This window comes from Oncorhynchus tshawytscha, linkage group LG12 (assembly GCF_018296145.1).
Source record: "Oncorhynchus tshawytscha isolate Ot180627B linkage group LG12, Otsh_v2.0, whole genome shotgun sequence".
NCBI classification, from domain to species: domain Eukaryota; kingdom Metazoa; phylum Chordata; class Actinopteri; order Salmoniformes; family Salmonidae; genus Oncorhynchus; species Oncorhynchus tshawytscha.
This window is the reverse complement of record NC_056440.1, coordinates 66,023,920-66,038,057: the sequence shown is the minus strand read 5'-3', so window position 1 is coordinate 66,038,057 and position 14,138 is coordinate 66,023,920. Positions and strand designations below refer to the sequence as shown.

The 14,138-nt window shown below is 44.3% G+C and overlaps 1 protein-coding gene across 4 annotated transcripts in view; it reads left to right on the top strand.

The window, feature by feature from the left end:
* Nucleotides 1–13,515, top strand: part of LOC112263700 (zinc finger homeobox protein 3-like) — a 122,280-nt gene extending 108,765 nt beyond the window's left edge. For all 4 annotated transcript variants that reach the window (XM_042330943.1, XM_042330942.1, XM_042330941.1 and 1 more), the window contains 2 exons: nucleotides 17–5,575; nucleotides 6,743–13,515. In XM_042330943.1, the coding sequence (XP_042186877.1) occupies nucleotides 17–5,575; nucleotides 6,743–8,469 (7,286 nt within the window). In that variant the 3' untranslated portion in view covers nucleotides 8,470–13,515. The remainder of the gene's footprint in view (nucleotides 1–16; nucleotides 5,576–6,742) is intronic.
* The last annotated feature ends 623 nt before the right edge of the window (nucleotides 13,516–14,138 follow it).

The window sequence follows — 14,138 nt, the reverse complement described above, 5'->3', positions numbered from 1 at the left end:
CTTTATTTATTGACAGAACCATCAGATGCTGAGCCTGAGAAAGGGGTCTCACTGCCTACAGAAATAGCTGAAGCTCGCAAGTCACCTCTGGAGGATCAGCAGTCTGGAAGGGAAGACACAGGATTCCTGTGTTGGAAGAAAGGCTGTAACCAGGTCTTCAAGTCCTCCAATTCCCTCCAGGTGCACTTCAACGAGGTTCACAACAAGAGGCCTCAGCTGCCTGTCTCGGACCGGCATGTCTACAAGTACCGCTGCAACCAGTGCAGCCTGGCATTCAAGACGGTGGAGAAACTGCAGCTGCACTCGCAGTACCACGTCATCAGAGCAGCCACCATGTGCTGCCTCTGTCAACGCAGCTTCAGGACCCTGCAGGCCTTGAAGAAACATTTGGAAACCAGCCACCTAGAGTTGAGTGAGGCTGACATTCAACAGCTCTACGGAGGCTTACTGATGAACGGAGACCTTATGGTCATGGGAGATCCATCACTTGGAGAGGACCACGGAGGACTGGGAGAAGATGACAAAGAGGGAGATGACAGTGACCAAGAGGAGAAGCAAAGCCCAACAGGCAGCGACTCTGGCTCATTGCTAGAAGATTTTGGATCAGAGCCCAAGCGTGCCCTGCCATTCAGGAAAGGTCCTAACTTTACTATGGAGAAGTTCCTGGACCCATCTCGTCCTTTCAAGTGCACGGTGTGCAAAGAGTCATTCACACAGAAGAACATCCTTCTGGTTCACTACAACTCTGTCTCACACCTGCACAAGGTCAAGCGGGCCCTACAGGAGTCCACCACTGGTCAACCAGAGCCCACCAGCAGCCCTGACAACAAACCATTCAAGTGCAACACTTGCAACGTGGCTTACAGCCAGAGCTCTACTCTAGAGATCCACATGCGCTCTGTCCTCCACCAGACCAAGGCCCGAGCAGCCAAGCTTGAAGCAGCAGGAGGAAACACCAGCTCCAGCAGTGGCTCTGGATTAAGTGGCGGTGGATCCTCCATCAGCACTTCAACTCCAAGCCCAAGCCCAGCTACTAACTCAACAACCAGCTCTAGCAACCACAGCTCTTCTGGGGCTCAGACTACACAGAGTATTCTTGGAGGCAACCACATGAGCCAGTCTCACAGCATTGAAAGCCTTGGGAACTCCTCGATGACTTGTCATCCGTCACCGTCTGAAAACCATGAATCGAAAAAGAAGAAATTTGCAGACATGCTCTCTGCAAGGGGACAGCAACAGCAGCAGCAGCAGCTTCAACAGCAACAACAACAGCAGTTGGCTCAGGCCCAAGCCCAAGCCCAGGCCCAGCTCCAACAAGAGCTCCAGCAGCAAGCTGCCCTCATCCAGTCCCAGCTCTTCAACCCAGCACTTCTGCAGCACTTTCCCATGACAACTGATGCTCTTCACTCACTGCAGCAACAGCAGCTGCTCTTCCCTTTCTACATCCCCGGAGCAGAATTCCAACTGAACCCAGAGATGAACCTCAACAGTTCTGCACTTGGCCTGTCAAGCTCCACTGCCAACTCTCTGTTGGAAGACCTGAAGAACTCTGCCCAGCAGGCTCAGGCTCAGAGCTGCCTGCAACAGCAGCTGATGCACCACCACCTTCAGCAGCAGCACCAACAACAGCAGGCCCAAGCCCATTCTCAGGCCCAGGGCCAGATGGCTTTGCTTCAGCAGAGTGCCAATCTCCTTCACCAGGCTGAGAAAAAGCAGAAGGCCGCTGCCGCCCACAATGAGAAGCAAGAGAGAGAAAGGGAAATACAAAGAGAAAAAGACCTAAGAGAGAAAAATGAGGATCATGTCACAAAAGACAGCTCTGACAACAAGTCAAACGAAAAAAAGGAGATGCAACAGACTGCAATGAACTCCAACCACGATCCTGGCTTTCCTCCACCAAGGATTGCATCAGATGCTCGTGGAAATGCCACTAAAGCTCTTCTGGAGAACTTTGGGTTTGAGCTAGTGATTCAATACAATGAAAACAAGCAGAAAGCTCAGAAGAAGCCAGCAGGGCCTGGACCAGCTGGAACAAGCACGCCTGGTGGGATCACGAGAGTGGTGGACCCCATCGAGGGATTGGAGAAGCTGGAATGTGAGGCCTGTGGAAAACTATTTTCAAACATACTGATTCTGAAGAGTCATCAAGAGCACATCCATCAGGCTTTCTTCCCATTCCGCTCCCTGGAGAGATTTGCCAAGGAATACAGAGAGCAGTATGACAAACTGTATCCACTCAGACCCCAGACACCAGAGGCTGCTCCCCCTGCTCCTCCACCTCCTCCTCCTCCTCCTCCTCCACCTCCACCCCCTCCGCAGAGAGCCCCAACACCAAATATTCCTGTCTCTGCTCCCTCCATCACACCCCCAACTGTGTCGACCCCACAGCCTCCTGTTCAAATGGCTCAAATTCCCATGCCAATGGATATGCCCCTCTTCTCACCACTCATGATGCAGTCAATGTCTCTACAGTCTATGCCCTCCCAAATGCAATCCCAAATGTCATCTGTGGAGTCACAGTCACTGGCTAACGATCTGGCCCAGCTTTACCAACAGCAGCTTACACCAGCCATGCTACAGCAGCAGCAGAATAAGAGGCCCCGGACACGTATCACTGATGACCAGCTTAGGGTCCTTCGGCAGTACTTTGACATCAACAACTCCCCCAATGAGGAGCAGATTAAAGAGATGGCAGATAAGTCAGGGCTGCCCCAGAAAGTCATCAAACACTGGTTCCGCAACACCCTCTTCAAAGAGCGCCAGCGCAACAAAGACTCACCCTACAACTTCAACAACCCACCCATTACCACTCTGGAGGATACCAAAATTGACTCTAAACCCCCTTCCCCTGAGCCTCAAAGACAGGAGTGTTATGGGAGTAAAAGATCCTCAAGAACAAGGTTTACAGACTACCAATTGAGGGTGCTTCAGGACTTTTTTGATGCTAACGCCTACCCCAAAGATGATGAATTTGAACAGCTCTCCAACCTTCTGAGCCTCCCCACACGTGTCATTGTGGTGTGGTTCCAAAATGCTCGTCAGAAGGCACGCAAGAATTATGAAAACCAGGGGGATGGAAGCAAAGATGGTGAACGAAGAGAGCTGTCCAATGACCGTTACATTCGCACCACCAATCTGAACTACCAGTGCAAGAAATGCAGTCTGGTTTTCCAGCGTATATTTGATCTCATAAAGCACCAAAAGAAGCTGTGTTACAAAGATGAAGACGATGACGGGCAATACGACAGCCAAAACGAGGACTCTATGGATCTTTCTCATGAATACTACACCCCCTCTGGGTCCTCCTGTCACACCCCTATGCCTTCCTCCTCAAGCCTCTGCCCTCTCCCTCCCTCCACCTCAGCTTTCTCCCACCTCTCATCCTCTGAGAAGGAGGAAGCCTCACCAGCTAACACATCAAACTCTTATGATGAGAAGCCCAAACATTTGGCTGAAATGTCCTCAGATCCACGTGAGCACCAGACCACCATCAAACAGGAGACTGTGCATCAGCCCCAATCTGAGACTCAACATCAGAGAAGAGAAGCACGAGATGAGAAGCCACAAACAGCCCCAAAGACAAACAAGCATTCTTCTCCTTCCCTCTCTCAGCAGCAACGTGACTGTGGTCCCTCAGTCTCTCAGACAACCCAGGCTGAGAGAGCTTCTCAGAGCTCCCACATGGGCCACAACCCTCACATGAGCTCTACATCACAGCAACAACTGGCACAGCAAATGATCCAATACCAGTGTGAGCAGTGCAAGCTTGGCTTCCCATCCTTTGAGCACTGGCAGGAGCACCAGCAACTCCACTTCCTCTCTGTGCAAAACCAATTCATCCACCCTCAGTTCTTGGACCGCCCAATGGATATGCCCTTCATGTTGTTCGATCCAAGCAATCCCCTGTTGGCCAGTCAACTCCTCTCTGGGGCCATGCCACAGATCCCAAGCAGCTCTGCCACCTCTCCATCAACACCCACCTCCACCATGAACTCCCTGAAGAGGAAGTTGGAGGAGAAAGCAGGCACTAGCCCAGGAGAGAATGACAGCACCAACAGTGGGGAGGAGCCACAAAGAGACAAGCGCCTCAGGACTACCATCACACCTGAGCAGCTGGAGATCCTCTATCAGAAATACCTATTGGACTCAAACCCTACTCGAAAAATGCTTGACCACATTGCTCATGAGGTGGGACTGAAGAAGAGGGTAGTGCAAGTTTGGTTCCAAAATACCAGAGCCAGGGAAAGGAAGGGTCAGTTTCGGGCTGTAGGGCCTGCTCAAGCTCACCGGCGATGCCCTTTTTGTCGTGCTCTCTTCAAGGCGAAAACTGCACTAGAGGCACATATCCGTTCCCGCCATTGGCATGAAGCCAAACGTGCTGGTTACAACCTAGCTCTCGCTGGCATGTTCACTGAGGAAGGGATGCAAATGAAGATGGATCCTCTGGATATCTCCAGCTATTCCCAGCTTGCACCTTCTAACAATGATGGACAATGCTCCTCACTGTCACCAGTGAGCAAAAACATGGACTTGTCTCCCAGGGCCCTTTTGAGCCCTTCATCCATTAAAGTTGAAGGAGGAATGGAGGACTTTGAGAGTCCATCTATGTCCTCTGTCAACCTTAGCTTTGACCAGAACAAACTTGATAATGACGACTGTTCTTCAGTAAATACGGCCATCACAGATACCACCACTGGTGATGAGGCCAATGCTGACAATGACAGTGCTGATCAAAAGCATGGTCAAAATAGTGGTGATTACCTGTCTAAGTCTGTGGGTACAGCCCCCTCTCTTGAAAATGACGACCAGATGTCATCAGGGCTGGTGAGCCCTGCGACAAGCTATTATGCTAGAGACTATGAAAATGAGAATATAATCGACTACAGTGAGACCTCCAGTCTGGCTGATCCCTGTTCACCAAGCCCCGGAGCTTCCGGCAGCAGGAGCATCGACAGTGGAGACCGTCCTGGCCAAAAGCGCTTCCGAACTCAGATGACTAACCTCCAGCTGAAGCTACTCAAGTCCTGCTTCAATGACTACAGGACACCTACCATGCTGGAGTGTGAGGTACTTGGCAATGACATCGGACTTCCAAAAAGGGTGGTTCAGGTGTGGTTCCAGAATGCTCGCGCCAAGGAGAAAAAGGCTAAGCTCAGCATGGCTAAGCACTTCGGGATCAACCACACATCCTACGAGGGGCCGAAGACGGAGTGCACTTTGTGCAGTGTCAAGTACAGTGCCCGTCTCTCTGTGCGAGATCACATCTTCTCTGCGCAGCACATCACCAAGGTAAAGGACACCATTGGGAGCCAACTGGACAAGGAGAAGGAGTACTTTGACCCAGCTACTGTTCGCCAGCTGATGGCCCAGCAGGAGATGGATCGCATCAAGAAAGCCAATGAGGTCCTGGGACTGGCACAGCAGCAAGCCATGCAGCAGCAGGGAATCTTTGATAGCCCCGCCCTGCAGGCCCTAAACCTTCAGTCTGCCTATTCAAATCTGCAAGGGATGCCCCCTGGACTTCTGCCAGGTGTCGGAAGCACCTCCCTACCTGGCTTTAACTCATCAAACTCAGGTATGTCATCGCTTAGACCTCACATAGATCACTGTTTCATCAGAATTGTCTTAAACCAATGAAGCCCTCTTGGATCAAATGTAATATTTTGTAATATCCACAATTGAAAATAAGTGCTGTACCAGTCTGAGGGTCTCATTCAAGTAAAACAATTAACTAGGTATTAACTGGGAAAACTAGTAAGCACTTCTGGATTAAATAGGGCTCTGAATTTTTCCTACGTTTTCCAGTAGGCAACGTTTCGACCTTCTTCAGATGAAATACCCTTGTCATCAATCAATCTGTCATCTGGAAATATTCACATTGGACTACATACTCTACATGTAATATAATGTAACAGTGTGAGGGAACCTTCCGTTTTAATCTGGATTTTCCAGGCAGCTGTAAGCATGTTATGTTTTACATCACGTTGTATTTCATAATGAGTCATGCATTCTAGTAAAAGTCCTTCATTTGACAGTGTTGGCCTGTGTTATTGGAGAGACACTACTACAACAAACAAATACAATATGAAATCAGAATGAACATCTCCAGACATCTGCTGTCAACTTCATGAGCTACTTGAACTGTTACCATTCAGTTAGAGAACATTAAACAAGTCCTCAAATGAATAATAATAGCTCACTTCCTTCTCAAACCTCTTTGACCTTGGGAACATTAGTAGTACTTGACCTTATTATCATTTAAATTACATGTTTTGATTAAGATTTCCTAAGTTTGTTTAAAGGTCAGTGTCATACTTTATGTAAAGAAACCATTTGCACATGTTTGAAGTAGTAGACACTAGAGTCTGTATTATCTTAAGATGTAACTAAATCCTCAGTTTGTCTGTTGTTTTCTTTATTATTGCCCAGCTGCATCTTGATTGATTAACTCTAGTAAATATTGTGATTGAGACCTCTTCTTATGGGCCTTCCTGGAAAGGCTGAGTTTCTGATTGGCTAACGTTGAGTCATCAAAAGCAATCTAAGGAATTACCTCTGGTGAAAAACATTTCTCTTCAAGAAGGGCTCAGTTATTAATGCACTGAGCTCCAATAATTAGTGCGTACAGTAGCTCTCTAGAACACCTCACTTAGAAAAACACATACATGCATCTATGAATAACTAATGTCTGAATCCCCCTCTAACTCTGAATTCTCCCATTTCTCTGTTTCAAATCCTCTAGCTTTAACTCCTCCCAAACCTCCAAACCTCCTGAACATGCCTGGCGCCAGTGTTCCTTCACCCAGCCTCCCTACGTCTGGATTACCCAACAAGCCTCCCTCCTCCTCCTCCTTGGCATCACCCAGCCCAGCACAGGCCAACACATCTGTCGCCCACTCCAGCCCTACTTCCACCTCCACCTCCACCACCACAACAACCCAGTCAGGCTCCCGCCCTGAACACCCCAAAGAGCGTAATGCTGAGAGGTCAAGAGAGAAGGAGAAGCCCCACCACAAGGAGAAGACAGAGAAGCCCTCAACGCCATCCTCCACTGGAGGCACCCCAGCCCCATCCACCTCTGCTGCCAGCGCCAAGAAAGAAAAACAAGATGCAGCTGTGCCCGCCACCTCCATGCCCACGCCGGGTATGGAGTATGTGGTGGACCCTGCCCAGCTCCAGGCCCTGCAGGCTGCCTTGGCATCGGACCCTACAGCTCTACTGACTAGTCAGTTCCTGCCCTACTTCATGCCTGGATTTTCCCCGTATTACGCCCCGCAGATACCTGGGACTCTCCAAGGCGGCTATCTGCAGCCAATGTACGGCATGGAAAGCATGTTCCCCTACAACCCAACATTGTCCCAAGCGCTGATGGGCCTGTCCCCAGGGTCCCTGCTTCAGCACTACCAGCAATATCAGCAGAGCCTGCAGGAGGCGCTACAGCAGCAGCAGCAGCAGCTTCAGCAGATCCAGCAACCCAAAGCGAGCCAAACTCCAGTACCCCCTCAACCTTCGGGGGACCGCAAAGAATCTGCCAAAGATCCAGCGAAAACAGAGGAGCAGAAAGGCAACCCCCACAGAGAGATCTCTTCCTCCTTCTCCTCTCACAATAACCTACCCTCCAAGCAGAACGAGATGGATGGCAAAGTCGCAGACCCCCTTCTAGACCAATACATCGTCCCCAAGGTGCAGTACAGGCTGGCGTGTCGCAAATGTCAAGCAGTCTTCAGCAAGGAAGAAGCGGCCGTCAATCACCTGAAGTCTATCTGCTTTTTCGGTCAGTCTGTGGCAAACTTGCAAGAGGTGTTGTTGCGTGTCCCCATTGGCGCAGGTGCAAGGGTGGGCAGCCTCTACGACTGCCTGGCCTGTGACACCACGTTGGATGGAGACAAAGCGCTTAGTCAACACCTGGATTCGGCTTTGCACAAACACAGAACAATCAAGCGATCAGCCAGAAATGCCAAAGAGCACGCTACTAGTTTATTACCTCACTCTTCAGCCTGCTTCCCCGATCCTAACACCGCATCTACCTCGCAGTCTGCCACTCATCTCATCAGCACCCCCCCTCCCCCGCCAACGACATCAGCCACCATGCCGTCCTCCTCTGTCTCTTCATCCTTGTGCTCCTCCTCTGCCACCCCACTCAACACCACAGCTGCCGGCAAACCCTGGCCCCAGGCCCCTTTCTCCAGAGCTTTAGCTGGGAAGCCCAATGCCACTCCTTCTTCTTCTTCTTTTCCTCCAGTATCCTCACCTTCAACGGTTACCTCAAGTTCATTGAGCACCTCAGGAGTTCAGACCTCGATACCAACAGACGTCTTTACCGACGAGTCTGACTCTGACAGCAGTCAGAAGTCAGCAGACAGGCTGGGCAGGACGGCAGAGGTGCCGCAACAGCCCGGCTGTCTCAAAGACAGTAGTAGTTGTAGTAGTAATCTTGCTAGTGTAGGAACGGACTCCATCAGATTGTAAAAGAGCTTTCAGTGATGGACAATATTTAAAAAACGCAAAAGACAAAAAAAAAACACAAATGGGAAAAACAAACAAAAAAGCAGCGATGTTAAAATACGTTTAAAAGTATACAAAACAATTTCAGAAAAAGATGTGTAAAGACTAACTGCAATTCCAAAGCTTGTAACCAAAAATTTAAATGTTAGTGGATTGTTTTCCCATATCAACATGCTGGTTTTCATTTCTTTCAACTGAAATATATACATTTATATGTATAAGAATAGAAAGATCACTGCAGTTAAGTTTTGGGTAATGATAGAGGAATGCTGGACTGCCTCAAAGTTGTTAAATGGCCCAAGAACCCTTTTGACAAAGTCAACAAGCTGTCCCTTGTTTGTGTAATTATTTCCACTTAATAGCACAGTCACAAAAAGCCAGTATGTACTGTATGGGAGAATAGTCTAACAGTTTTCTGCTATCAAAGCATTCAAATACCAATGGCTTGCAAAAGTAAAAAGAATAATGTAATGTCTATTTTATTCTCAGGTCAACAGCTCACAGACGTTTTTCTGTTACAGAAATTCATTGTTTTACACCTTTCGTTCCAAACAGGAGAAACATTATTATTCTTTTTTTTTCCAGAAATTGATTTTAATGACAGAAAGTTTTAAAATGAGTGAAAATATCATAAAGGCATAGCTTTCTGGGCTTTTAAAAGGGTAGCTGATCTGCTGATTTTAAACATTTGAAATACTCTTAAAGGGGGAAATTTGCAATCTGAAGAGCATTGGAGACATGTTGATGGGGGATAAAAAAAAAAGATTTTTTTGATAAAAAAAACTTTCTGTATTTATGATAGATATGAACATTTTTGGTGTTAAGTAGATTGTTGCATTGGAAATGAATTTAAACAGTATGGTAGATTGAAAAAAAACTTTGTACATTTAGCTTTTGTATCGTCCAACTTTAAGGCGCTTCATTTGATGTTGTCTTGGTCATTCCGATAGACTAGATTATGGAGCAGTAATTTACCTGAACTTTATTTCTGTCTTATTCTCGGCTTCTTGGCTAACGTTCACCCAACTGCCACTCTCCCACTAGGCAGGATCCTCTCTTTTAAAATGGTTTTTCTCTCTGTTTTGGTTGGTATGGTTCTAACCAAAAAAGAAAAAAAGACCTGGGGTGAAATGTTAAACAATATTTACTTATATTTCTGTTACCTTTGTGCACTTAACTCTGTCTGACTCATAATTCTCACTTTACTTGTTCCTCTCTCTCCTCACTTTGTTTTTCTCGTCCCCTGCATCTGTAGATATGAAGATAGTTACTCCTCCTCGTGCACTACGAAGCAGGCCTTTTGTTCTTCATGTAGTGTGGCTACAGTATTGTTTCGGCTTTATTTTCATTTAGACTTTACGTTGTTGTTGTCATAGATGAAGAAAATGAAAAAATAATAATAATAATAATTTCCACGCTTTAAAACAAAAAGAAAATCCAAAGACTAAACACTTTCACCATTGGTGCATAAAGATGAGAAAAGAGGCTTCTTTATACTTGAGAATTTGTTGCTGTTTTTAGAGGAAAGAAAACAAAGTTTTAAAATAAATGAGTACGCATAAGAGTTGCCGTTTTTGCTTCTTTGCAAGCAGATAGGTGGCTTTTTTACGTAAAATACCAAGAATACCAAAAACCAAAAAAGGAACCTTGTCCTTGCATTGTGGAGTAGCAGTGTTACAGAGCCATTGCAGTTGTAAGATAGAGGTTATAAGTCTTCGTTTGAACTTTTCTGTTACTCACAAAAAGTTTTTTTTTTTTTTTAAAGAAAATGTATAAGGTCTGGTCTTCAAGGACATACGTTTTGCTGCTAATGTAGAATTTTGAAAAACAGAATACCTAGCTAGATGCATGCTCATTTTGCTTTTTGGCTAAGCTTTAACTAAAACAACAATAAACCATTTTCCTGCCTCTGCGACATCTTTTTTTTTTCTTCTTGCAAAAACGGAACTTTGAAGACTGTGAATAGATGTTCCAAAGGACATTTTTGCCGATTTTCTTTTTGAACAGACCAATGTTTAAAGCCAATGATATATAACATTAGTAAAGAACAGTGCATTCCAAATATCACATCAACATTTTTTTTGTTGTTTTCTTAAAGCAAGGACTGATTTAATTTTAATAATTTGAATTATTATTATATATTTTTCTCATTTCTAAGGTGACTGTAAGCTGTTGTGTAAAGTTACATTCTGTTTGCTAAACAAAATTACCTAGATCTGTCATTTTGTGTCTGGCATGGAAAGTTGATAAGAACCCCTCCTTCCAGTTAAGTTTGTTACTCACTTGATCAGCAAGTAATAGTGGTTACCAATACATGTATATGATACATCTGGTACTGATGCGTCTCCTAGGTTACATCATCATGCCTCTCAACTTACAAGTCTCAGAAAGAAATAATGGCTGTTTTGATAAGTCTGGAGTGCTGGCCCAACTTTCTGGCACATCCAGTTGTGACTTGGCCCAGGTGTCTGCAGGGCTTTAAACCATTTTCACGCACCATGTTGATTACAGGTTTCTAAGGGACGTCTTCATTCCAAAGCGTTTTAAGTCTGGTAAAAGCAGGAGTTTTTTTGAAGATGTCCCTTGTGTTCAGATACTGCAGTTAAGAGGTATGTCATGCCTTCATGTCCAAAGAGCTCACTCGCTCCATCTTATTGCAGTGGAAATGGATGTGCTTAATTATCCACACTCTCTCATAGATTAACAACTTTTATTTAATTCCTTTACACCAAAACCAAGGCATATTTAAATTTGTGAATAACTGGTTTTCGGCCACTAGTGTATAGCAAGTGTATTTGCCATAATTCATACAAAGCTGCAATATAGGAAGTGTGTTAAAAGTGTTACGTCTTGCAGAGCAATGTGATTTGGTGTTAATACTTCCTTACGCATGCTGTTGAAATTGGGTTGATTTGGTCTGCAAGCTTGCCACTCCTCTAATCATGTTCTCTAGAATATTGTTCATATGATTCTTTTTGAGAATTCTAATGTTGTACAGTTTATTCTTGAATGCGTTTGCTTTATTTTGGTTTTCAGATGTCAGACATGTACTATTATTTTCTTATAACTATTTTATGTTATTTTAGTTTCTGTATATTACTTTTCCTCATATAAATTAACACTAGCTTTAATTTCAATTGCTGAATTAAAAAAAAAAAAAACTTTATTCTATGACCTGGCCACTTTATGGTGTAATAATGTTCTTATATTTGTTTGTCTTTTTTGACACTGTTTGATCTCTTATTTCCAAAGTGTAATCTTTGTTTTGGGCTCTTTCGTGGAAGACGGTCATGGTCTTCTTCACAACAGATTCAGCCAGCATGGACTGTGTGTGTGAGTTTGTATGTGTGCGTATGAGTGTGTTTCATAAGAGCCAGCATGGACTGTGTGTGTGAGTTTGTATGTGTGCGTATGAGTGTGTTTCATAAGAGCCAGCATCAGTTTTGAGTTTTTATACATTTTATTTTATACTGTACTTTTATTTACGCACCAAAACGTACTGAACCGAAAGCTGGATTATGAATAAAGTGGTGAAGTTTTAGAAAATTTGAATTTTAAAGGTAACAATAATCAAAAAGAGGAGAACGATGATACCGAAGCACTGAGCAGTTTTTATTTTGATTGAATATATGAATGTGGCCAAAGCTTTATGCAGTTAAAAACAAAAATAAAAATTACAATTTGTGCCCCAGATAAGTGTATATTTTATTGTGGCACAAAACAATAGATAACTGAGATCCTTTCACTCACATTGGAATACTTGATTTTCATGGACAATTACAAAGAAATAAAAAGACAAGGTTTTGCTGTAGAGGTCATCTTTTGCCCACTGTGAAAATGAACATGTATACAGATATAGATATATTTAAAACAAGACATCAACTTTTTTGTTTGAAATGATAAAGAAGGAATGAAAAGAAGAAATGAACTCTGGGAAACCTTGGAGATCTTGCTGAGAGGACAGGGGAGGCTGTGGGCACACCAAAACTGGGCATGGGAGCCAAAGGCAGGCTCAAGGCGGCTTTAATATCACAACCATATTTGCTTACATCTCTGAGATGGGAATGGACTCTGGAACCAGTGGACATGTGACACAGAGAGGAAAGACATTAGATAAAGAAGCTGAACTATAGTGGCTCCAGCTGCTTCCTGGCTCTGCCTGTCTCTCTCTCTTCTCCAGCTCGGCCTCGGCTTCTGCTCTTTTACGGACATGTTTCCGCACTTCTGGACGGGATGGACAGAGATGCTCGCTTCATTTCTCCCGGTTCATGTTGTTGCTACCTGTTTCATTTCCTCCTGCTTGTCTCGCTGATGGACAAGTATAAGCTCTCCAGTCAGATGGCGGCTCGCCCCTCTCTCTGTTCATCACACCAACCAAAAAAGAGAAATGAGCCAGAGAGGAAGGGGAAGGGTTTTCTAGGCTGTCATTCCTAAAGAGGCAGATACACACAAAAAAAGCGAATCAACCAAAATTAACAACCAAACTTACAAACAACCAAACAAAACCGTTTGCTCCAACTTCAAAGATGAACTGTTACTTGGAGCTCTCTCTGTTCCTTTTGTGACTCCTGGTGCCACAATGTTTTTTTAATGCATTTTCTTTTTCTTTTTGTTTCCTTGGATTATTCCTCCTCCGAGCCTCACAAGCATGGCTCCGTGGCTCCAGGCAGCCCACTGAGGGTAGAAAAAACAGCCTTGCAATGTACAAAAAAGAGCAAGTTAAACCAAAAATGTTGTTCTTGATGTCTTTTCTATACTGTAGTCTTGTTAGCTTTTTTGTTACTGTAATTATATGATGAAGATTTCCAAACTGTACCAAATTACATGGAAACTAACATACATAAAACCACATGGAACTTCAGACTTTTAAAGAAACTTTTGTCACAAAAACCTTGTTGTCCTAGTTAAGTTGATTGTAGATGGTAATTGAATATACTCCTTTGAAAATATTTCATCAAGTATGTTTCTTGCTCATTGTGATACATTAAAAAAGGATGAGCATAAAATGCATTACTTGTGTGCCTCATCCTTGTGTGTTTTGTTTGAATTCGGTTGTATTGTATGAATGAAAAGTGCAGATGAGTGCAAAAGTCGAGTGTCACATACAGAGAGAGAATGTTGAACACTAAATAGCGGTTTGTACATTTAACTCAAATCAGAATGCCTTTCCTGCCATGAATGATTTGTATACGTTGATACTACTATAGCTGCACTCTCTGTACCAACCATGAACATTTGATCCTTTATGCTTTCTTCTGTATTTACAGTGTAGAGTTGAAATAGAGTAACCTTACACAGCCATAGCGTAGCAGTATTCTCCATAATATCTATTATTGTCCAACCTTATCCTTCACATTTGTATCTTATTAAGGGTAATAATGATCTTAAAACATCATTTGCATCGTCATTGTTTTAATTAATGCATAAAAAGTGTGATCTTGTCAGATCTCTTGAGCCTTTTCTTAATCTTCCATGCCCTGAGATGTGTCATCCTTCATATTTAGATCCCTGGTAGGGACGCTCACTGGACATGATTAATTAAAACATATTAAGGAACGAATGCAGGATCTCACTTAATTAGAAGTGGCTGTTTGTGACTAATTCAAGTTGATTAAGGCTGAGAAAAATTATAC